This window comes from Piliocolobus tephrosceles, chromosome 8 (genome assembly GCF_002776525.5).
Source record: "Piliocolobus tephrosceles isolate RC106 chromosome 8, ASM277652v3, whole genome shotgun sequence".
NCBI classification, from domain to species: Eukaryota; Metazoa; Chordata; class Mammalia; order Primates; family Cercopithecidae; genus Piliocolobus; species Piliocolobus tephrosceles.
The window spans coordinates 126,645,614-126,669,827 of record NC_045441.1 but is presented as its reverse complement, the minus strand read 5'-3'; the positions used below and the strand labels follow the sequence as shown (position 1 = coordinate 126,669,827).

General features: G+C 37.4%; 1 protein-coding gene across 1 annotated transcript in view; it reads left to right on the top strand.

Annotated features, from left to right (window-relative positions):
• DGKI (diacylglycerol kinase iota) overlaps positions 1-24,214 on the top strand; it is a 455,866-nt gene that overhangs the window by 296,700 nt on the left and 134,952 nt on the right. The window contains 1 exon segment of the mRNA XM_026456362.1: positions 2,409-2,608. Coding sequence (XP_026312147.1) covers positions 2,409-2,608 — 200 coding nt within the window.

Sequence of the window (24,214 nt, the reverse complement as noted above, 5' to 3'; positions counted from 1 at the left end):
CACTCCAGCCTGGCAACAGAGTGAGATTGTCAAAAAAAAAAAAGAGAGAGAGAAAATAGTTTTATGTTTTCTATTCTTTTTTGTTTAGTCTTATAGAGGTTTGTTTACCTTGTTAGTCTTTAAAAAACAAACAGACTTTAGGGTTGTTGATGATCTCTTGTGTTGGATCTCCATGTCACAGATTTTTTTCCTTTGGGTCCTTTGTTCCAGGAATGAGGCTGGGGCTGATAGTGGTGGTGAGGAAGGAAAGAAGAGTAAGATTTGCTCTTGCTTCACCCCTCCTCCAACCCATGATTTCCTGTTATTTCCATCTGACAGCAAGTAGAATAAGGACTTGAGCAGTAAGGAGGAGGATACGCTTTGAGAGGGGTTGAGGGAAAATATTCCAGGGAAGAGTATAGTGTGAAAAGATGGAAAATCTCAAGACATAGCTGCAGTGCAATGGTCTTGGGGCAATAAATGGCAGTGGATGCATTAGGTCAGGGACTGTCTTATTTCCTCTCAAGTCACAGGCTACCAGAAAGGCAATCTCTGAAGTTCTCACAAGACTAACATGTGCTAGGTTAAATAGAGAGTGGTTGTCACTAATAAATCAAAGTATTACTAATAGTAAATGATTCATTCTGGAAAGTCTTGGGACTTTCTATTAGGGCTCTTAGGGCCTGTGTCTTATAAGATGCTAAGGCTAGACCAATCTGAGACATGAAAAATACGTATTTCTAATAAGTTTTAAAACATTACTTATACTCTTAATTTGTTCCCAAAATAATTTAATGTGACTGTGCTAACAGTAATGGAAATGTCTCTACCCTGAAAAGCTAATTACAGTAGTTCCTCCTGTGTCTGTGCAATCATCTTGGATTGATTGTGAAATGCCAGTAGGGGTGGCATTGACAGTTATTAACTCTACCTGTTTGTAATATTTGCTGTTGTTTTGTTTTTGAGGGTGAGAAGATGGCTTAAAAGTGGTCTTGACTTCCAATACCAAGAGGTTGGAAGGTATTCAAGCAATTTTCAGTCCAGTTAAACTCAGAGGAATACCTTCTTATCAGGCAGGTTTTACATTTTATCTGTCATTAGGCCTACTCAAGACTACAAAATAAAAAGAGTAAACTTACATCAGGTAATAAGGCAAAAAGAATTTTAGTAACTTCTCACAGCATTCTCCTGTGCTTTCTTGCTCACCAGTGAGTTGGCGGGAGGAGTGTAATAGACTAGGAAGGGGCATGTGGGAACTTTTTGGGTGTTATACATTTTTTCCAAAACTTGGTCTCGATGGAGGTTCACATGTGTGTATAAAATATTTATTAAGCTGTATAATAAAATTTGTGTGCTCTATGTATATTATACAACAAAAATGTGTGATTTTTCTTTTCCTAAAAGGATAAATAATACTAAATAAATTTTTTTTTTACTAAGTCAGAAGAGGTTATATAAATGTGTTGCTCCTTAACAAGACTTTTAATATCATCTTGAAACTCCATTCTGTGGCTATCATGATGAACTGAGTTCTTACTGTCTTTCATTTTGATCCTCAAAGCTGCTTTGCTTTCCAGAATATTTTAAATTAAGTAATTGATGTTATTTTGCATTTTGTTGATCTTATACAGGTTAAAAATAGCTTGAGGAAGTTTAGATAAAAAGCAAACACCTATCTAAACATGAAAAGTAATCAACAATGTGCTGCATATTTAAGTATTAGGTAAATACAATTTAGAGGTTAATAAACTACCTGCTTTATCTCCTTCATATTGGTTTTGTTCTGGTTTCATTGGTTGTTTAATGAGAATAGATAACACAAAGAAAAACCTTTGTATTAAACTAACATGCTTAAATTTAGATTTGAAACACGTAAGAGCAAAAAGTGGTAGTTCATAGGAATTTATGGTAAAGCTCTTCATAATTGTGAATATTCAGTTTATTTGTATTAATGGTTTATCAGGTTTCCTACTATGGTGGTGGTTAATTTTACCAATTTTACTATGTTTATCACAGACTCCTTGGTTATGTGCAATGGACTTGGGATTTCCAGCTTTCTTTTTCTTTTTTATTTTTGAGATGGAGTCTCGCTCTATTGCCCATGCTGGAGTGCAGTGGCGTGACCTCGGCTCACTGCAACCTCTGCCTCCTGGGTTCAGGTGATTCTCCAGCCTCAGCCTCCTAAGTGGCTGGGACTGTAGGCACCCGCCACCATGCCCAGCTACTTTTTTTTTGTATTTGTATTTTTAGCAGAGATGGGGTCTCGCCATTTTGGCCAGGCTGCTCTCGAACTCCTGACATCAGGTGATCCACCTGCCTCGGCCTCCCAAAGTGCTGGGATTACAGGTATGAGACACCACGCCTGGCCTCCAGCTTTCTTAAATAATGAGAACTAACTCCTTGCTTCCCTTTGACTCTTGTTTTTATAGGCAGCCCTGCAAGTTGGGGGCCATGGAGAGAGGCTACACCAGTGTCGAGAAGTCATGCTTCTAACTTACAAATCCATCCCCATGCAAGTGGATGGGGAGCCCTGTAGGTTGGCCCCAGCTCTGATTCGGATCTCCCTGAGGAATCAGGCCAACATGGTACAGAAGAGCAAGAGGAGAACATCCATGCCTTTACTTAATGAGTGAGTCTGCTCATGGCCTACCTTGCTTAACACGAAGACCTTGGAGAGGAGAGTGCAGAGCATGTGCATGGTCTGGGAACCTCACTGTGTTGGGAAGAGGAAAAAAGTCCAGGAGACTCAGCAGTTCCTTGGTTTCTCTCACAGGAACATATAGAGTTTTTTCCCCTTGTTTATTGTACAGTTCCACACCCTTCTTTTAGTAGTTATTACTGTACGTGAGATAGATGATTCTTCTTCACTGACCACTTGAGAATATATTTACTGGGTCTCTCAGAAAATCATTGAGAGGGATTCTAGGGTGGTAAACTGTGTTCAGGTAAATGTGTTTTTGTTTGTTTTGTTTCAGGGAAGCACATAGTTAGCCTGCTCTTTACTTAGGTCGCTTGGAGAGTGTTGGCTTCTCCAGTCGCGGCTGGTTGGCAGAGCTGGTCAGTGGCTGGCCTCTATCCACATTGCATCTCTTTCTGCCTGCCAGCGAATTGTTCCCTTCCTGATGTTCCTATTTTGGGGTCCTGCATACTCTGGTGCTTCAACTCAGCATTGGCTTTCTGGGCAGCATCCTATTGTCCAGACATAGCCTGACCCACTCTTTCTACCCTTAAACACGTGGTATCCCTCCTGGAGTTTTCCTTTCTTAGGCATTTTAATAAACTGACTTGAGGTAAGGTAATAATGACTAGATATTTAGAATGCATATTCATTATATAGTGTGTCTCACTCCAACTAGTGATTAAGTGTCTGTGGGGTTGGAGAAGGGGATGGATAATGAATAGAAGTTTTGGCATCTTTTGAATATTTCCTATATATCATGCTGTATGCCTAAGGCCATTTCAGGGCTTAGCCTTGTGTCATTCTCTGTCACAGTGAGGGACTCTCAAAGGTGCTTCTCCCGTTTGTGGCCTGTCATGCATGGTTATCTATTTGCACTGAGTGGCTGGCTTCCTTGTGGTGCCTGTAAAGCAAGGGCATGCTTTGCCATGCATTTATGCAGAAGTCCCTAGAATAGCTAGCAACACAGGTGCCCTCACTCACTAGCAACACTTACTGTTCTCTCTCTGTGGTGGCACATGTTGATGAACAGGATTAGATAGTGCTTTCAGAGTATTCCAGCTTTTGGCATCTGGGTCTCAGTTTGAAGCTGGGATAAAAAATCCACTCTGTCCTCTCCTTCTTTCTCTCCAGACTTCCCCCAGAATTTTTCCTAGATTATTTTCCAGAGGTGTTTTTTAGTTACATGTCTTTCTTTGTTTACATTTTGCGTTTAGTGAAACTCCTGACTCATTCCTCATGCTGCCTGCCCTCCCTGCCTTTACCTTCTGTTAAGTTAAATACACAATTGCTGAGGCTATATTTTAAAAAATGTGGAATGTCAGTAGTTGTATATGGTTCATCAAATTTACCCTAGAAATGTTAGAGTTAAATGGACCATGGATTTTCCAGAAATCTATGAAATACTAAGTGAAAAAAATCTCTGAAACTGTACTATAGTCTATGTTGTTGGGTCACTTTTAGATAGTTTGTTAAGAAGATAAGCAGAAGCTAAAAGTTTTTACTATGTATAGGCAGAGAGCTCACAGTCTTAGGGCTGCTTCTTCTGTATTTAATAACCTTATCAGACATGAGATGGCTTTCAGCTGGTTTAGTTTTAAACAGCTTTTACCTTTGTGTTGAGAATTCGTATTTGCTCAGCAACCATATTGTTAAGAATTCATTTGGCTTTCTGCACCTATAGAAGCACATAAAAAGAATTGTTTTCTTTTTGTACTCATGGCACACGTGATATATGATGGCATTTCTTGTAGCACTTAGCTATGCAAGTGTTCAAGAAGCAGCCTCAACTTAAAAATACTGTTACTGGCTGGGTACGGTGGCTCACACCTGTAATCCCAGCACTTTGGGAGTTCAGGTGGCCAGATCACTTGAGACCAGGAGTTCAAGACCAGCCTGGTCAACATGGCAAAACCCCTTCTCTGCTATAAATACAAAAATTAAACAGGTGTGGTGGCACATGCCGGTAATCCCAGCTACTCAGGAGGCGGAGACACCAGAATCTGTAGGACCACAAGGCAGAGGGTGCATGGAGCCGAGATTGCACCACTGCACTCCAGTCTGGGCAACTGAGCGAGACTCTGTCTGGAAAAACAAAACAAAACAAAAACCCCAAACAACAACAACAAACCCCAAAACTGTTATTTACTTTCTACTAGAGGCAGTGGTGCCTGCATCCAGGCCACCCCATGCCCTCTGAAAGACTTACAAGAAATGGGAATAATAGTATAATTTTCATTTTATTAATGAATATTTATAAGACTTAAAAATAACAAAAATCTTTATTACTACTTGTGAAAAATTATTCAACACTATATTTTCAGAAAATCAATACAGATAGCACATTTTCAAAAGAAAGCAAAAAAATCTAGTCACTATGTAATATTTGCTTACTAAACCTTAATTTCTCTCATTCTAATCTTATTTACCTTCTATGATTAAATATTTCTTTTAATTTTACCAGAAAACCTTGTTTTGAAATCTAAGGTCTTCCACTGGATTTCCAAGTGGAGTTTCAAGTTCAAGGTCAGCCTTTCCTTTAAGACTTTTCTATAAGTTTTCTTCCACCTTCTGAGTCCTTCAAGCCTTTCTCTGCTTTGGCCATCAATTGTGTGAAGTGCACCATTTCAAACAATGAAGAAAGAGAAATTTGAAAGATATTTTCTTTATTTCCTGCCTTCCTTTCTTTGCCTGTCTTCTTTTTTCTTTACTCAAGGAGAACTAGTCGAAAATATCTTTAGAATTTTTAGCTTAAAAACCTCTCTCTCTGTGTGTGTGTATGTTTGTGTGTGTGTGTATGTTTGCATGTGTGTATGTGTGTTTGAGTGTGTATGTGTGTTTGCATGTGTATGTGTGTTTGCATGTGTGTTTGCATGTGTGTGTATGTGTATGTTTGCGTGTGTATATGTGTGTGTTTGCGTGTGTGTATGTGTGTGTTTGCATGTGTATGTGTGTGTTTGCATGTGTGTGTGTGTGTGTGTGTGTTTGTGTGTGTGTGTGTGTGTTCCCAATAAGAAGAAGGTGGCTGTTTAATTCATCTTTAAAAATTAGGCTCCTTTCACACAGCATGTTAATTGGATATTCGAGACATAAGTGCTGTGGCTCCCTTAACAGCAGTTCCCTTTCCACTTAGATGCCAGTTCTCCTTGTGGTTCTGCCCTTTCTCCGGGAGACTATCTCTGGTCTGTGTCTTCAGCCCAGAATTTTCTTCTAAAAATTGAAGACTCATACCCAAATATCTTAGTTGACATTTTTACCTTAATGTCTCATAGTAACTTCAAACTACATGCTAGAAATTGGACTCATTAACTTTATTTCCTTGCCTTTTCTTCCCCACCATTCAGTGAGCCTATTCCATTCACAGTTGTACACAGGAAACTACCATCTGCTCATTTGTCCTGTTCCTGGCCTCTGAGGTTCTCTCAGTCACTTCTACTTCTATACACCTGTGTTAGTCCATTTTTACATTGCTGGAAAGAAATACCCGAGACTGGATAATTTATTTATTTATATTTGTTTGTTTATTTATTGAGACAGAGTCTCACTCTCTTGCCCAGGCTGGAGTGCCACGGTGCCCTCTTGACTCACTGCAACCTCCGCCTCCCGGGTTCAAGTGATTCTCCTGCCTCAGCTTCACGAGGAGCTGGGACTACAGATGTGCGCCACCATGCCCAGATGTATTTTTGATAGAGACAGGGTTTCTCCACGTTGCTCAGGCTGGTCTTGAAGTCCTGGGCTCAAGTGATCTGCCCGCCTCAGCCTCCCAAAGTGCTGGGATTACAAGCGTGAGTCACCGTGCCCAGCCAAGGCTGGGTAATTTGTAAAGAAAAGAGTTTTATTTGGCTCACAGTTCTGTAGACTGTACAAGTATGGGACCAGCATCTGCTTGGCTTCTGGTGAGGCTTCAGGAAGTTTACAGTCAGGGCAAAAGGTGAATGGGGAGCTGGCATATCACATGGTGAGAGAGAGAGCAAGAGGGGGGGAGGCACCATACTCATTTAAACAACTGACTGTCACATGAACTCAGAGTGAGAACTCACTCACTACCCCAAGGAGGGCACCACGTTATGAGAGATCTGCCCCCATGACCCAAACACCTCTGACCAGGCCCCACATACAACATCGGGGATTCCGTTTCAACATGAGATTTCGATGGGATACGTGTCCAAACCATATCAACATCCATCAGGGTAGCTACCACATTCTTTGAACTCTATCTTCTATTTATTTCCCAAGTCTTTCACTCTCATCCCCTCTATCCTCTCTACTGCTAAGGCAGCCAGTGTTCAAAGGTCATGTGAGCTACCTCTCAGCAGCATTACTAAAATATGCTTCTGACTATTTTCTTGTTCCCACCCTTGCTGCCTTCATATAATCTGTCTCTTCTGATACACCAGTTAGATTGATCTAAGAATCCCAAGCCTGTGTTCCTTAGCTTTGCAGACCTTTTCGATCACTCCCTTCTTCATTCTCTTTGCTCTTTGTTCCAGGGAAGATTGCTGTTCCTGAAACAGTAGCCTGTCTCCTACATCATCCTGGTTTTGCTCTCAGGTCCTCTTCTTGCAGTGCCCTCTGCACCTCTTTATCTTCTGCTAACTCCTCGCTCACAGCTTAGGACCCCATTGAATTACTACCTTTCCTGATAAGCCTTTTCTGTCTACTTCTAGCTGTTAGATGTACCTTTACGTGCTTCCGTGGTGCTCTTGGTTATTTCCATGACACTACTTATTAAAAATAGTGTAATCGTGGATTTCCTCCTCCCTTCTCTGCTCTGTGGGGAGGCCCTAGGCTTTTCCTCTTAGGATCCCCAGTGTCAGTCATAGGTCCTGAGACACTCACCTCTTGCCTCAGTGACTCACACATGAATCTATTCCATGTGGCTGTCTCTGCTGTGTTTCTCAGAAATTGCTTTCTAAGATAACAGAAGTCTAAAATTTTGTGAATATAAAACTAATGTCAAATGTGTTTTGATCACATTGTCTTATGAGTGAAAGATACATATTTAATGGTTTCAAGCTATGGCCCACATGGATAGAAGGGATTTCCATGAGAAATAGTTAACTAATAGGGCTTCGTGATGCCACTAGATCTTCATTTATGTGAAAGAAAAAATTAATGTTTCCTAAAAAATATTTCTTGGCTTATAACCCCATTTGCCATTACTATACACAAACTAAAAAGCTAGGTCCCACTGTGTCCAGAAGCTCCTCATTTATATGGCAGCATATGTCATTTTATCGTAGCATAGGAATCTACACAGAGTATGAACTCCAGTAAATACCTTCCCCACAAAAAGGAATAAGCAGATGTATCTAGGTTCATGTTTGTATGCTAGTAACATGATAAGCTGGATTATGTTCTTTATTTGAAAGGTGCCATTGAAGGAGAATAGAGACAAAATTACCCAGGTGTTTCAGGAGCTCTTCAATGAACTATTAATAAATAGATAATATTATCCTTAGTTCACTAGTAATGAAGGCTTCATTGTTAAAGATGATTATTTTAACCAGTGGCCAGATTTCTAGTCAGCAAACTTTGAATTGAGCAATCGAATTCCATCATCCTAGGCTGCTGAGACGTATTATATTGGTTGGAAATGATAGTACTTGGGTACTTGGAGGATAACAGAGACAGAGAGAGGCTTGGACTGGAGTTAACTCATGAGTGACTTTGTATGAAAAGTTATGTATCCTGCAGAACAGAGAGATCCAGGGAACTAGGTCTAATGTAGTTCCAATTTAACTCTTTAAATAAGAGAGTGGAGAGAATAATTATGTAAAGTCAACAAAACATTTTGGGTTTAGTTTCTTAAATTCTACATTTTATCTTTTCTAGCAGCTGCTGTAGACTCCATTATGAAAGAAAGGAGAAAAGGGAGAAATCTGTGGTTTGATTTTTCTACCCAGAATGTGGGTAGAATGATAGCAATACAGTGATAAAATGAGACTTTCTTGGTATTACCTTTGGAGTTTTTTAAAAGCCTTTGTTGTTTAACTGAAGGAAGTTGAAGTTTTGGTTGAGACACTTTTTAAGATGATTGTCTTTTGATGAGTGTTCCTATAAAGCCTGGGGAAACCTGATGGCTGTGTGATGAAAGGGTTAAATTGACTTTGAATCTTTTCAAAGATGAGTTTACCATGCCAGCCTACCACTCAACATGTAAGTGCGTGCCTTCTCTCCTTGGGTGTCCTGATAGGCCTGAGCAAGGAAGGCCATGGTCATCCCCCCGCGCCCCCCAACCTGCTGTCCTGCATCAACCCCAGCCTGGCCCTGCTCCAGTCTGTGACTTGCGTAGAACCAGCGCCTTCCGTGTGTCCTGTTGGCTTCGTTGCTATCACCGGCTTTTTTTGGATTATTTCTGTGGCTGGCTTGGTTTTCCTTTTCCTTTCCTTCGCTGTTTGGTGATGCGCTCATTTAATTTCTGTTTAAATTTTGTGTGTCTCTCTTTCTCTCCCTGGCTTGTTCCTTGTCTGTCCACGCTGTCGCTGACTCTGTCTTCGCTGCTCATTCCCTGCTGCCTCTAGTATTCACCAGGTGCAAACTGCGGACCTGCGGCGAGTGTCTGCTCCCCCCGGCTCCTTCACCATGTGAGTACAGTGCCGTTCTGTTTCTACATTTTCTCCCCAGCCTCGTCTCCTCAGGGTTGGACTACCTTGTCCCTTGCCTTCACAGGTCTGTTCCTCAGATAAGGAAGCTACCTCACCAGAATTGCTTTCTGTTGCCCTCTTTGATTTGAAATGGAGCTGTGAAGTTTTTTATGTTCTATGTGCTTCCATCCTCTATCTAAGTTAACAGTTCAATTTTTGGATGAGATACTTTAGGACTCATGGTTGCCTGGGGTTGTGCAGAATTCCATACTAAGCATTGGTTTTTATGGAAAGTGCATAATACCATTAGACTATGTCATTACTTACAGCTCAGAGATAAGCTTGAGGAAGTGCCTGCAGCCCTCAATTTCTGGATGAAACCTTAAGATTATGCATGGAGTTTTGAGTGTGTGTATGTGCGTATTTCTATTTTGGAAGATCCATAGTTACAATAAAAGTTCAATGACCCCAAACTGTCACTGAGTTAGCAAAATGCATTTTTATGTATATTTAGGACATTCTGCTTAATGTAGTCTAGGGTATTATTTTTTTCTAGTGAAAACAAAAAGTATGTTTTTTAGCATTTCAGCTCAGAATTATTTTGTGCTCTGGACTCTGCTTTGTCCTTGGTTTTCTCCATATCACATATGCTTGTCTAGCATTTATTATGTTTCAGGGACTGTTACAGATACTTTACATATTAATTAATTTACTCTCCCAACAACCCTTGGCCATATGTGGTATAATTATCTCCCTTCTATGCATGAGGAATCTGATAGAGAGCTTAAGGAACTTGCCCAAGGTCACACAGTTAATAAATTATAGAGTGGGATTCAAACTCAGAAAGTCTGGCTTCAAAGTTCATGTTCTTAACAATTTGTAGTCTGCTGCCTTTCATCTGTCAGGATCCTGTATATTTCTCAAGGCCTACTTGAATGATTACCTTTCCAAATAATTCTTCTTTGATTCTTGCTGTCAGAGTTAACTACATCCTCACTGGAGTTTATCATTCATGTATCTGTTACAGTTCTCAAGGTTTAATTTGGTGTTACTTACATTAACTCTGTGTCTGTGTATTTCACACAGTAGACTTAGGCTATTTGAGATGATTGGCAATATCTTAATATGAATTTTGTGTTCCCAGCCCTGTTCAGAGATTTTGACATGAAGTATTCTGAAGCCAAACAATGATTGGTTGGTTTTCTTGGTGGAATGAATGAATAAAAGAATACATGTCTAAATAGAATTGTACAGTATATAACATCTGGTGATATGTATGACAAAGCAATTCCTAAAGTTCAGTTATATAATCCTACTTTCAACCCTCGTCTTATGCATACTAATTTATTTATTCATTAAAATATGTATTTATTCAAAAACCTTTATTTTACACTTGCTCTGTGTCAGACACTAGTTTATGCTTTGTGTCTATGGTAAGCACAACATGGCACTACCTTCCTGGAGCTTACACTTGAGCAGTCAAAGAATCAATAAGAAAATAACATTTGATTGCCAATTTGAATGTTGTGGCTGGAGTAAAATCGTGTATTCTATATAGGCCAGTTCAGTAAATTGGAGTTTAAGGAGTAGCTGCACGTGATCATTATTTTTAGTGACTACATTGATCGTGACCAAAGAATTGAGAATGTTAATAGCAGAAATGCATATGATAGTCATCCTGTTTCTATCATGGGTTAAATTTTGGTTGTATTTACACTTTAGTCATATATCTTAAATTGAACTGGTTTATCTCTTTTTCCACGAGTGTGTGTGCTATGTACAGTGAAGTAAATGGTCATACTTGTTTCTCTAGGGTGCAGCAGGCGCTACGTTGTGGTTACTTTAAAACTTGAATGTTAATTTGAATATATTTTATATCTACATATGACATATATGAAATATTACATGTCATAGATTTCCTACCCATAGGTAAAACATTTATATGATAAACATTAAATCAGGATATTATATTAAAAATCAGATAATAAAACTTTATGGAATACAGCAAGGAATGTGGAGAAAAGTTTAAGCGCAATATATGCATTTTGTCTTTTTATGTTATAGCAGTGAGGATAACCTTGATTTACTCACACACCAGTGTTTGCTAATTTCAACAATGTTGAGAAAACCATGGTAACATTGCTTTGGTCCTGTAGAAGTTAGGAGCCCCAGTATCGTGAAGTGAGTTTTTACATATTTTTGTGGGGGAAGGGAAGGGGATTGCAATCTCATCGGCCATTCTCTGCTCAGAACAACTCTTTTTTACAGATGATCTTTTCTTTGAGTGAACCCTCTCTTTATGCTGCTCTTGAAGCAATTGTTCCTTCCTTGAAGAAACTTGAAGTAATCTTTTTTTCTCTCTAGCTTTCAGAAGACTTTTTCTCCAGGGATGGAGTACATGGTGGTAACAATGCAATGCATAAATTATTAGGAATTGCAACATACTACTAATGCCTGTGTATATGCAAAATTTCCAGTTTATTCAAAGAAAAATCATGAAATTTTATGTTTTGATCATATATGACAACATATGAATTGATGAATTTTAATCAATGGAATTTAGTGGTCTCATCCAATAGGACAAAACAAAGCAAATAGAATATTTCTCCACAAATCTTGTACAGTGCAACTTAATGAATTAATACATTCTTTATAATTGATTGGCTTCATGATGAAGTAAAGTCCTCATTGGAAGACACACGTACACACTACATTTCATAAATCATGACTAGTCATGCTAAATGCTGTAATTGACAACTCCTATTCAGCTAATGCCAAAAAAGTGTGAAACTGCAAAATGTGTTTTTCTAGAACTCTCTTAGCCTTTAGTAGCTACCTCTCATTAGGTTCTATTTCCCTCCTGCTCTTCCCCCAACAAAATGAAATAATGTGTTCCATTTACACCTAATTTATTCATTGCTTTCATCTTTCAACAAACATTATTGAGTGTTTACTTCGGTTACTAGATACTATGTGGGATATTGGAGAAGCAGAGATGAGGACACTAAAGTTTCTGCCCTGGAGAAATGAACACACTAGGAACAAACCCACTTGTGTTGCCTATGACAGAATTACAAAGCAATGCGATAAACATTCAAGTAGAGGTTCTGGTTGTTCTTCCATATGAATGACTTTGTATTGAGTGTTTATTATATTTGCTTTTATTTTTAATATTTAAAGTTAACATACTGTAAACCTGACTTTTCTTGTGTACAGTTCCATAAGGTTTAAGACATATAAAGATTCATATAACCACCACCGTAGTCAGGATATAGATCAGTCTGTTACCCCAAAAGAGTTGCCTCATGATGTATCTCATTGTAGTCAAACCCTTCCGTCTCCCAACCTCTAGCAACCACTAATCATTATAGTTTTATGTTTTCAGGAATGCCATATAAATGGAAGTATACAATGTGTGGTGGATTGTAGTTGGCTTCTTTGACTGAACACTACACCTTTGAGATTTATCCAAGTTGTTGCATATATCAATTATTTGTTCCTTTTTATTGCCCAGCTGTATTTCATTGTGTGGATGTTTTAGCTTGTTTACCCACTCCCCCATTGAAGGATATCTTGTTTATTCTTCCAATTTGGGGCAATTATCAGTAGAGTTCCTATAAACATTGATGAACAGGTTTTATGTAAACATAAGCTTCGTGTCTCTAGGTTAAACATGTAGGAATGGGATTGCTGGGTCATATGGTTAAGTGTATGTTCACCTTTGTGAGAAACTGACAAACTGTTTTCCAGAGTGGTCGCACCATTTTGCATTTCTACCAGCAATGTATGACCATTCCAGTTGCTCCACATCCCTGTCAGCACTTGTACTGTTAGCATTTGGGAAGCATGTGTCCACGTCTTTTGATCATTTTTTAATTGGGCTGTTTGTTTTCTTCCTGTGAGTTTTGAGAGTTCATCATGTATTCTGCCCCCAAGACCTTTGTGTGCTTTGCAGGCATTCTGTCCCAGTATATATCCTGTCTTTTCATTCTCTTGATGATATCTTTTGTAGACAGAAGATATCTTTTGACAGAATCCAGATGATTGTTTTTTTTCCTTTATAGAGTTGTGGTTTTGGTATTATGTTAAAGTACTCTTTGTCTAATTCCAAGTGAATATTTTCTCCTTTGCTTTGTCCCAAAAGTTTTATAGGTTTTCTGTTTTGCATTTAGTTATGTGATCTGTTTTGAGTTTTTTTCTATAAGATGTGCTGTTTAGCTTGAGGTTAATGTTTTCGCATATGGATGTTCAATCCTGTCAGCACCATTTGTGAAAATATTATCTTTTTCTATTGAATTGCCTTTACAACTCTATCAAAAAATCAGTTGGATGTACAAAAAGTCATCCCTTAGTATCCATAGGGGATTTTTTCCAGAGTCCCTTTTCTTAGATTCTTAGATGCTCAAGTCCCTCATATAAAACAGGTATTTGCATATAACCTCTGTGCATACTTTCATGTATTTTAAATCATCTCTAGATTACTTATAACATCCAATACAGTACAAATGCTATGTAAATAGTTGTTATACTTATTGCTTGGGGAATTGTGATGAGATAAATAGTCTGTACGTGTTCAGTATAGACAAAACCATCATTTTTTTCTGAATATTTTCAATCTGTGGTTGGTTGAATCTGCAGATGTAGAACCCACAGAAATGGAGAACTGATTGTGCACACACATGTACACACACACAGAGACACACAGATCCAATGTAAACTCTATTCTGTGCCATTGACCTATGGTTTATGCCTTTGCCAGTGCCATATTCTTTCTATTATTGTGCCTTTATAATAACTCTTAAAATCTGGTTTCATTATTCCTGCAAATTTATTCTTCATTGTCAACACTGTCATGGCTATTTGAGTTCCTTTGTCTTCCCATAAACATTTTTAGAATCAGCTTGCCTATGTCTCCAAAAATTCTACTAGAAATTGGATGACTGGAATTATGTTGAATGTATAGATCAACTTGGGGAATGTTGACATCTTTACTGTGTTGAGACTCTCAGTTCATAAATTCTTTATGTCTCTTAATTTATTTTATTTGTCCATCATTGCTTGGTAGTTTTCTGCATAAAGATTTTGTACATATCTTGTTAGATTTGTGCCTAAGTAGTTCATGTTTTTGGAGCTATTGTAAATGGTATTTTTTGGTGTGTTTTTAAAATGTTTGTTTCCAATTGCTCATTGCTAGTATACAGAAATACTATGGATTTTTTTTTTTTTTTTCTTTTGAGACAGGGTCTCACTCTGTCACCCAGGCTGGAGTGCAGTGGTGTGATATCAACTCACTGCAACCTCTGCCTCCTGGGTTCAAGTGGTCTTTCTACCTCAGTCTCCTGAGTAGCTGGGGACTGCAGGCACAGGGTACCGTGCCTAGCTAACTTTTGAAGTAGTGTGGATTTTTATATGTTGACCTTGTATCCTATTGGCCTTACTAAATTCATTTTTTAGTTCTAGGAGTTTGGTAGCATCCTCAGGATTTTCTCCATAGTTCAGCATGTCTGTGAATAAGGATAGTTTTATGCCTTTCTTTCTAATCCGTATGCCTTTTCTTTCTTTTGCATTGTTGTCCTGGCTAGGATTTAGAGTACAATGTTGAATTAGGGTGATGAGAGTTTCCCTCCTTGCTTTGCTTCTGATATTAGGGAGAAATCATTCTGCCTTTCACCATTAGATTGATTATTAGTTGTGGAATTTTTGTGGAATTGTTTTGTCAGTATATCTGGAAAAGATTAGGGCATTATTTGTCCTTTATATGTTTGTTAGAATTTACCAGTGAAACTCTGTGGGCCTCAAGATTTTTTCCTTTTTTTAAGCAATAAATTCAATCCCTTTAGGAGTTGTAGGGCTACTCAGGTTATCTATTTCACCATGAATGAGTTTTAGTTGTCTTATAGTGGCTCGAAGTGTTTGAGGAATTGGTCCATTTCATCTAAATTGTTGATTAATGTATGTAGAGTTGTTGTATTTCCTTCTCTCTTTCATGTCTGTGAGGTCTGCAGTACAAGTCTTCTTTTATTCCTGATATTAGTAACCTGTATCTTTTTTCTTCTTTGTCAATCTTGGTAGAGATCTATTTTATTGGCTTTTTTGAAGAATTAGCTTTTGTTTTACTAACTTTCTTGATTGTTTTTCAATTTGCGATTTTATTGTTTTCTGCCCTTTATTATTTCCTTCCTTCTGCTTGATTTGGGTTTATTTTGCTCTTTTTTCCCCATTTTTTTCTAAAGTGGAATCTTTTATTTATTTGCTTCAGTATGCAGTTGACTCAAGTTCAGGCCACAAGTTTTGACTAATCTCCTAAGGGTTGTGGTTACAATGTTAGTTTTATTTCCAAAGTCTTTGCATTGCTATTCTTATCTATGTGGCTTATGAATGACTAAGTTGCCAGTATGGGATCTGGGTAGGGGTCTACACTGTAGTTCAGTTCCTAAAGTCTATGACCTGGTGTTTAGGGCTAGATTCATGTATTTGCAGCCTAGAGATAAACCCCCAAGAGTTCGTGAACATCTTTATGGAGTTATTTTCTGAGTTCCTTCCTCTCTGCTGTCATCCCTGGTTCCTTCTGGTTTCTTGGGGCTTCCTTTGTTTGGTCCTTGTGCCAGAAAGGCTGAGGCTTTAGTTATCTCACTTTGCTGCATACTGCATACAACTGTGTTCATGTCCAGGGCCAAGCAATGATAACAGAAAGAAAAAGAAGCAATGATAGTTTATGCTACTCTCTTGGCATCATAGCTCCTGTGATTAGAGGGGAAGCCCCACTTTCCTCCTACGGTTAGGTGCCCGAAGGCTTTGTCATTGCTGCTGCTAGAAATAGTGAAAAGGCCTGAGTAGTGGTGTAGTGGAAGAAAATGGAGGGGGAAAAAAAGAAAAGGAGATCCTCTTCCATTTCTTTCAGCATTCAGAGTCCCTTCTTTTCTTAGAGCTGGAGCACAAGCATTTTCCTAGAGCTTTTTCTCTCTGCTCCTGGTGTCCCCTTTTGGACTTTATGCTGCCTGGAGTCCAGGCTGGTACTTATTGGAGGGAGAGGGGTTTGGGAATTTACTACCACTTTGATAGTATCTTAAATTCTGATGTTCTTCGCCAATCTACTGCTATCGTTTACTTTTCAAAGTTCTCAAATAGCTGCTTTATGAATCCTGTCCACATTGTATAGCTGCATTCAATGGGGAAGAAATAATGCTGTGTGCTGACCCACCTTCACCAGGATAGTATCTTCCCTGCTTTTTGAAGCAGAGAACTATCGGACTGCATTCCTTCTTGCCCACTGCAGTGACTCAGCTAGTGTCATAGCTAAACTCAGCAAAACAACTCTGCAGAGAGACCAGTGTATTTTGAACTACAACTAACATATGTTAAGTGTAATATACCATCTTGCACAGCAGTTACAATTTAAACATAAACAGGATATATCCCACTGCTAAATTGTGTGGGTCTGCTTATTACCTTGGGAAAAGCAAAGTTAGAAACAGATCCACAAAACAAGTATGAATTGTCATATTTGACCACTGAATATGACTCAGCATTCCAAAATTGCTTGTGATAAATGAAGGCTTCTTGGTAAGGATGAAAGTAAATTGATTTTTGTTCAAGGAAGAAAGGGAGTTTCATTAAAAGAAAGGGAAATATTTTTGATATATTAAAATATTTTTATGGTTCTGTTTTGGGTTGAGTTTAAGAATTTTATTGTTATAAAACTACCAAGACAGAGCAAAGTACCTTTGATCTTCACAATTGAAGAAAACATAAATTAGCCATAGGTGGTTAAATGTTTGCATGCCTCTGGCCAGAGAAGTAAACTAGAAGATCCTTTGAAAAGCTTTCTAAAATTCTGTAATTCTATTCTACAACTAGTCACATCAAAACTTTTGGTCTAACATTTACTTGAGTTTGTATAATATATTATGAAAGATCTCTTTATTCTGTTTACTTTGTTGTGTCCCTTTAATTAGAAAATAAGACTTGATTTGTGTTATTCAGAACCCTTTTTCCTTTCCTTTCCTCTCTTTATAAACTCTGCCACACCTTAACTCTTTAAGGAAGTGGAAATTTACATGTATGCCTTTGTAAACTACAAGGCTTACCTCTAAAGCAGTTGAGATGAACCATCAGATATGGTTTGCCTCAATGAATTAAGCTGCTGGTGGCTAATACATAACCTTCCTAAGAGTCTGAGAATGAATCGCACTCACGGGCCAGTGGAGCCTCCAGAAATGTGCTTCATGTCTGGGGCAGAAATCTGTCCAGATTCTGATTCATGGATTATAGTTTTTGAGTCATAGCTCCTGGACCCAAAAACCAACTTTGAGGGTACCAAAGCAGCCTGAGTACTTCAACTTGTGTGATTAGGTTTGTTGGTCATGCTTTTTGTTGTTATTATTGTATCCCTAGGTGATTATCTCTGAATTGTAGGATTATCGATAATTTTTTTTTGATTTCTGTATTTTCTGATGGATTTCCATGAATGGGAGTGCTTCTAAAAAGGGATAAAAAAGCAAAACACTTCATATTTTTGAAAGAACAGGAGAGAATTGCTACATTCATAGAATTGAAAGGCATGCCATTTGCTGAATCTTAAGGTCAGATAGTGAAGTGTAAGAGTTAGCTTCAGGCTACCTGGAAAGCAAAGATATTTGCTCTCTAAACTTCTGAGCAAAGGAAGATGCTAAACTTTGCCCATCGTCACTTCTTCCTTCCTCTCTCTCCCTTGGCTCCTGAATTTCTTGGGTAATCTTACTAATAATTTCACTTCAGACTGTGCACAGTTTCTTGACTTTCAGTCATACCATCATGTCATCCCTTCTTTCCTCTTGTTATGCCACTGTTCTCGACTAGTTCCATAAAACAGACATCTGCAATGGATAATTCCAAAGAAAAGAAATTAATGGTTACTTGGACTTCAGCTCATGCCAGTTTCCACACTTTATCTCTCAGTTTCCATGGGAGCCCAGACTGCAACTTTTTAAATTTTTTTTTGAAATTTTTAAATGAATTTCTCCCATGAGTTCCCTCACTCTGCCTGGGCTTCCATTCCACTCCGAGGGGTCTAGTGACACAAAGAAAATGGGCAGTGGAAGCAGTCCATGGGTCTGTAGCCGGAGCATCTTCCTCCTTATTCTGCAACCCCTCTTTCCTTATGGTAACATCCTTCTGATTTGAGTATCTGGGGGAACCCTGCATTTGTCTGTGTAACATAGGCCACGTATTAACCTTTTGCATTTCAGTTTTTCAGATATTAAAAAAACTGCAGTTGGTCCTTGGAATTCCTATCAGCTTTGAAGTTCTGTTATGGTAGAATTCAAAGCATGATCTTAGGGACATAAGAAAATCTGTCCCCAAAAACCCTGTAACATGAAGTGGATGAGACTTGCTATGGGACAAGACAGGGTTGTCCTTCGTTCTGAGTACTGGGCAGGGGGGCCAGGCCCTGTTCTGCCTTGGTAAGCATAGTTCATGTCTCACCTTTCTGTCAGCAAGAACCAAAGTGGATTTTCACATTTAGCTAGAGACGTAATACGTACCTAAGCACCTTGCTCTGTGATCAAATTTAACACCCTACTAACTTCTAAGGTCACAATTGCTACTAGTCTCATTCCCTATATGAGAAGACAGAGAACAAGAAATGGTAGGAAACTTGCTTATGATTGCGTGCTGTAAATTGATAAAGTTGACATCATAGCATTTAAGGCATTGACCTCTGCTGTCAGTATCACTTCTGGTCAATTTCTTGTGTGTGTGTATATGTATGTATATTTATCTATATTATTTATATATTTTAATCCAATAATATTATATATACTTTTAAAGGAAACTTGGTTATGAATAATAATAATTCAATTCTGAGTGTTGCAAATGTGTGAATCTTTGGTGTCATAGGTTTATAGTTCAAGTGTTGTTATAAAATTTCAGAAGGACAAATTCCAGTTAAAAATAGCACCGCTAAATAATTTGAAGTCTTTTAGAATCATAAGGAGTGGTATTTGAACTGAGAAACCGGCTTATCAGGAAACGTCATGCTGACATCCACAGTGGAGGAATTATTCCTGTGTTCTTATATTAGTAACAGTCAACCCAGAGCTTGGCAATCAGTCCACTTACGTAAAGGCGCAGTACACTTAGGGACCCCTCCACATTTAACATTCTGTCTTGTTGCTTTCAAATTTATTTTTAGAGATGAGTTATTCATGTCCTCATAGGTGTAGAAATAGTCTTACCACTCAGCACTTTTCATATAGTAAAAGGTTACTTCAAAAGTGCAGCGGATATTTACTGCAGGTTTTGTTGCTTGAGTGTGCAGGGAATAAGGGAGCTCTTGCAGAAGTCAGACTTGGAGGTAAAGGCGAGAATTTACAGGAAGGTTTGGCTATAGTACATGTGCCAGGTATGTTTGGCAGGGAAAAGGAGGGGGAAACATTTATGAAATTTTTAAAAAATAAAAATAAATTTCAAAAATAGAAATCTGACTTTAGAGATATAATTAGTCCAGCAAATACAACACTTGTTTTTTAGATTTTTCTGTGTTTTTAATAGATAAGTGAAAATTAAGGTCTTGAATAGCCAGGGCAGGAATAGCAAACTGGCAGAGATTCCCAGGCCAGATTGGAATTATTGAAAATTAAAAATTAGATTTCTCTCATTCTTCCATTATTTATCTTTTTATAAACACTAGTTGTAGGATTAGAACAAAACGAGTTAGTTCTTTTAGTGCAACTTTTTAGTAGATATCTGTATGAGTTTGCTATGATTGCCATAACAAAGTACCACAGAGTGAGTGGCTAAAACAACAGAAATTTATTTCCTTACAATTCTGGAGACTGTAAGTCTGAATGAAGGTATCAGCCAGCAGGGTTGGTTTCTTCTGAAGTCTGTCTCCTTGTCTCGTAGATGCTGTCTTCTCGTGTCTTCATATGATCTTCCCTCTTTATATGTCTGTCCAAATTCCCTCTTTATGTAAAGGACACTAGTCATGTTGAATTAGGTTCCACTCTAACAACTTCATTTAAACTTAATTACTTCTTTAAAGACCCTGTTTCCAAATACAGTCACATTCTGAAGTGCTAGGGGTTAGAACTTCAACTTACCAATTTGGGGGACAGATAACTTAGTACATAACAGCATCATACTGGTTAAATTTGATTGAATTTTAGTTATATTTCTTTTTGTGTCACCTTCTGAAGACTAAACTTTGTGTATATTATTTGTATAAATATTTTACTTATTTAAAATAATTTTTATTAAAGGGTGTAAGAAGAGCTGAAGAACATTACCCTATTATTTATAACAGATTTTCCATATTAATTATATAGATACAATAAGGTTATTGACATCTCTGGACCCAAATTCACTTTCTGTAAAATAAGGTGGTTGAAAAATATGTATTTTAAATTTTTGTCCAAATCTGAATTCCTAAAGCATGATTATAATTTAAAAAATCTACAGAAATATGTACAGATGATAAATGGGAAGGAAAAGGAATACTTTGGTTAGTCTTTGTGAGTAAAATATTTGTTTAAAAATTGACTCCCCACCCAGAAAACAAAACAAAGCAAAAGGAAAGAACTAAATATGTTTAAATTGACCATTATAACTGCAATGTTATTAATGGATTTGCTGCATTCAGGAAGGAAAAAGAGACATTTCAATTTTTACTCCAGTACTAGAATAATAACTGACATTTATCCTCTGACATATCAACAAAGAAACCCAGATGTTTGTTTTGAGCTTTCTAAGAGTGTATTTATTTTGGAATACTGTGCTGAAGTGGCAATAAAGTGCGAGGTGCATTTCATTTGTAGGAAGGCTTCAATTTAATTATACCAATTTGATTGAGTTTTGCTGGTCTGTCATAACACCCTGAAACACTTACATGAAATGAAAAGAAAGTAAATTTTAAAAAGCATAAAAAGAAAGTATTTGTTGAGCTACATTTAATTAATCCCTAGAACTCATCACATTTTGTGTCAGAAAATGAAATTCTATAAATGATTCACGAAGTTCCATAGTTATAGCCCAGGTATTTGACTGAAATAAAAACACTTTTCATCTTGGGCCATTTTAAAAATTAAGAAAAAAAGATAAATAAAATAAAATGAAAGTACCATTGGAAGAATTACAAATGGAACAAAAAGGCCAAAGCTCTTCAGCCTTATAATATTTATAAAGACCTATAGTTGTGTTTATTTGAAAAAGTAATCACTTAGACCTTACTGCTCTTAAGAAAGGTGGTTTATGTCCTCTAATTGGGACGTGATTGTGTCATTTGACTTGATGTTATTTTGTTGTCCAGGAAAAGTAAAACAAGTATGTTTTCTTGAGTAAAGGGTCTTGTCTTATAAATACATTGGTTTGCTGCCTTTAATAGAGACTTGATTTATTTTAATGTGGTAAGTGAAAGGAGAGAAAGAAACAGAACAAGCAAAGGCACTCCAAATTATTTTCACATTCTATCATGATATTATCAATAAAACCATTATTTTCTTTCTTTTTCATTGTTTTCTTCTTAATATTTGTGGCATCAAAATATCTAATTACTTATTTTGTGTTTGTTTCTCCTTCATCCAAGTAATTTATTTTATTTATTTACTTTCATTTTTTTTTTTTTCTGAGACAGAGTCTCACTCTATGTCTAGGCTGAGGTGTAGTGGCACTATTATAGTTGACTGCAACCTTGAACTCCCGGGCTCAAGCGATCCTCCCGCCTCAGCCTCCTGAGGAGCTGGGACAACAGGTGCATGCCACCGTGCCTATTTATTTATTTTAAAAAAGTGTTTAGAGACAATCTCACTATGTTTTCAAGCTAGCCTCAAACTCTTAAGTTCAAGTGATCCTCCCCAAAATGCTGAAATTATAGGTGCCACTGCACCTGGCCCCAAATGACCCATCAGTCCCCCCATAAAAGTATATTCTGGAGAACTGTTTTTCTCAACCTTACTATCAAATTTTGTAAAAGTTCTTTTTGTTGATGAATAATTGTTATATTGATATAATTATTGTGTCATTGTTGTAAGTTCTGTTCCAGAAATGTCTTTATTCTGTCATTTTTACAAAGACAAGACAAATGTTTCCAAAAAATAAGAGTAGTTTATAAAATCCCTCAGTCATTGGATCCAGAATTAGAGAAGGGTAATGAAAGGTTTCCTCCCAGTTGGCTAAACAGGTCAAATTGGAAAGGAGGGAGAGTCAGGTTTAGAGGACTCTCAATTCTTCCTTCTTGGATTTCTGACAAGAAAACTTGGGCTGGTGGGAACACATCACAGCTGTAGATTGATGAATAGAATTATGGGGCCATCTATGTCTCTCTCCAGAGCCAAATGTAGCTCCCCACTGAGGATTCAGGACCTTGGCAAGCAATTGTCAACCTGACCAGGTAAAATATTAATTACCTACTAATGAAGAAAAATAAAAACAACAATTCTGCAATAATTTTTTCTCTGATACTCAGATTTTAGGAAAGTATATACATTCATTCATAAAATGTTTTATGGGAAAGGCTAAAACCATTTAAGAAAATGCCTTTTATGCAATGCTGCTTATTGTCAGGCCAATCCTTACTTTTTATTTCCCTTATAGAAACAAAACATGGTGTCTTCCCTTGACTGAGCCTGTTTCCTGGAAATGCAGATCTACTACCACACAATCTGCAGAGTAGCTTTTCAGTAGTAATGTGTCCTGTAGCTCATACATACCATTCTTTCTATACATAATTGGGTTATATGATTTCCGTATTTCAAGATAGCAATATCTATTTTTACTTCATTGCTTCATGAATTTTGACTACATTTTTTTGGATATTTTTATTTATAAAAATTCAGAATCTTTGTTTTTCTCTGTTGGTTTGTAGATGGAATGTATTCAATATTTAAAGATTATGCATAGTCTATTTTGGTAAAAATACTGTTTTAAAGTTACACATAGACACTCAAATACCACCACTTAATTCATTAAAGTGCTTGGAGTTACTAGAAGGTTAGCGACTATACCAGTAGTTAGAAGCCTAGTTTCAGTGTTCTTCATGGTAGGTATGAAAGACCACAAGGGTTTTCTTCTGTGAAATGACATTTTAAAAATACACAAATCATAACACCTCATCCACACCCTTTTCTAGCAATGAAAGTGAATGTATTTATTGGTTGCAAATAAGAACAGGAAAATATAACAGTTTGTGATTGCAAATCCCGGGGAAGATTTTTAGCATTTTAAATAACAGTTAAGTTTCAGAGATCCCTCTGATTTATAGAAACTGAAAGCTGAAGCAGAAAATATCTGTCTTCCTGAGCACATGAGATCTAAATCCATTTTGATGGCTTAGGAGTAACATTGTCCTCTTATGTCTCATTGGCTCAAGCCCAACTGCTCCTTGCTCCGCTAAGTATAGTGATGAATTATCCTCCCTCCAATTGGCAGTAAAAGAATTCTCCATGCTGTGAGAATTCCATCTAGTACCACTGATTGCAGGCTATAGTATTAAAAGTAACTCATGTTAGTGTTTTGTGATAGAATCTTTAATCATTTTTAATAACCAGGAAACCTTTATTACATGGATTTACTTCTTAAAGTGGAAATGATTTTGGCCTGATGTGATGAAAGACAGCTTGAGTTTTTACTTGTTCTCATTCCAACTGTTCTTGATTTTTCTTCATCTCAACAGTTGGAATTTGCAGAATTCTCCTATGAGAATGCATGTTATCTGTATGTCTAATTTCCATTTGTTTCTATTTCCTGTGGTACTTACTTCTCCTTTGTCTTTTATTAGGATATTTGTCCATCTTTTACATTCCTTAAGCATGAAAGAATGTAAAAAGAGTGTATGTGGGAACTTAAAGTCTAGAACTCTTACCTTAAAAGACTTTTTTTAAGGTTGTCATCTCTAATTGCCAGTTCATCAAATATCAGGGCAGAAGATGCCATCTCCATGAGACTTAAATTTGCAATAATATCTGATAATGAGTAGAAATTCTTCTCTTTTGTA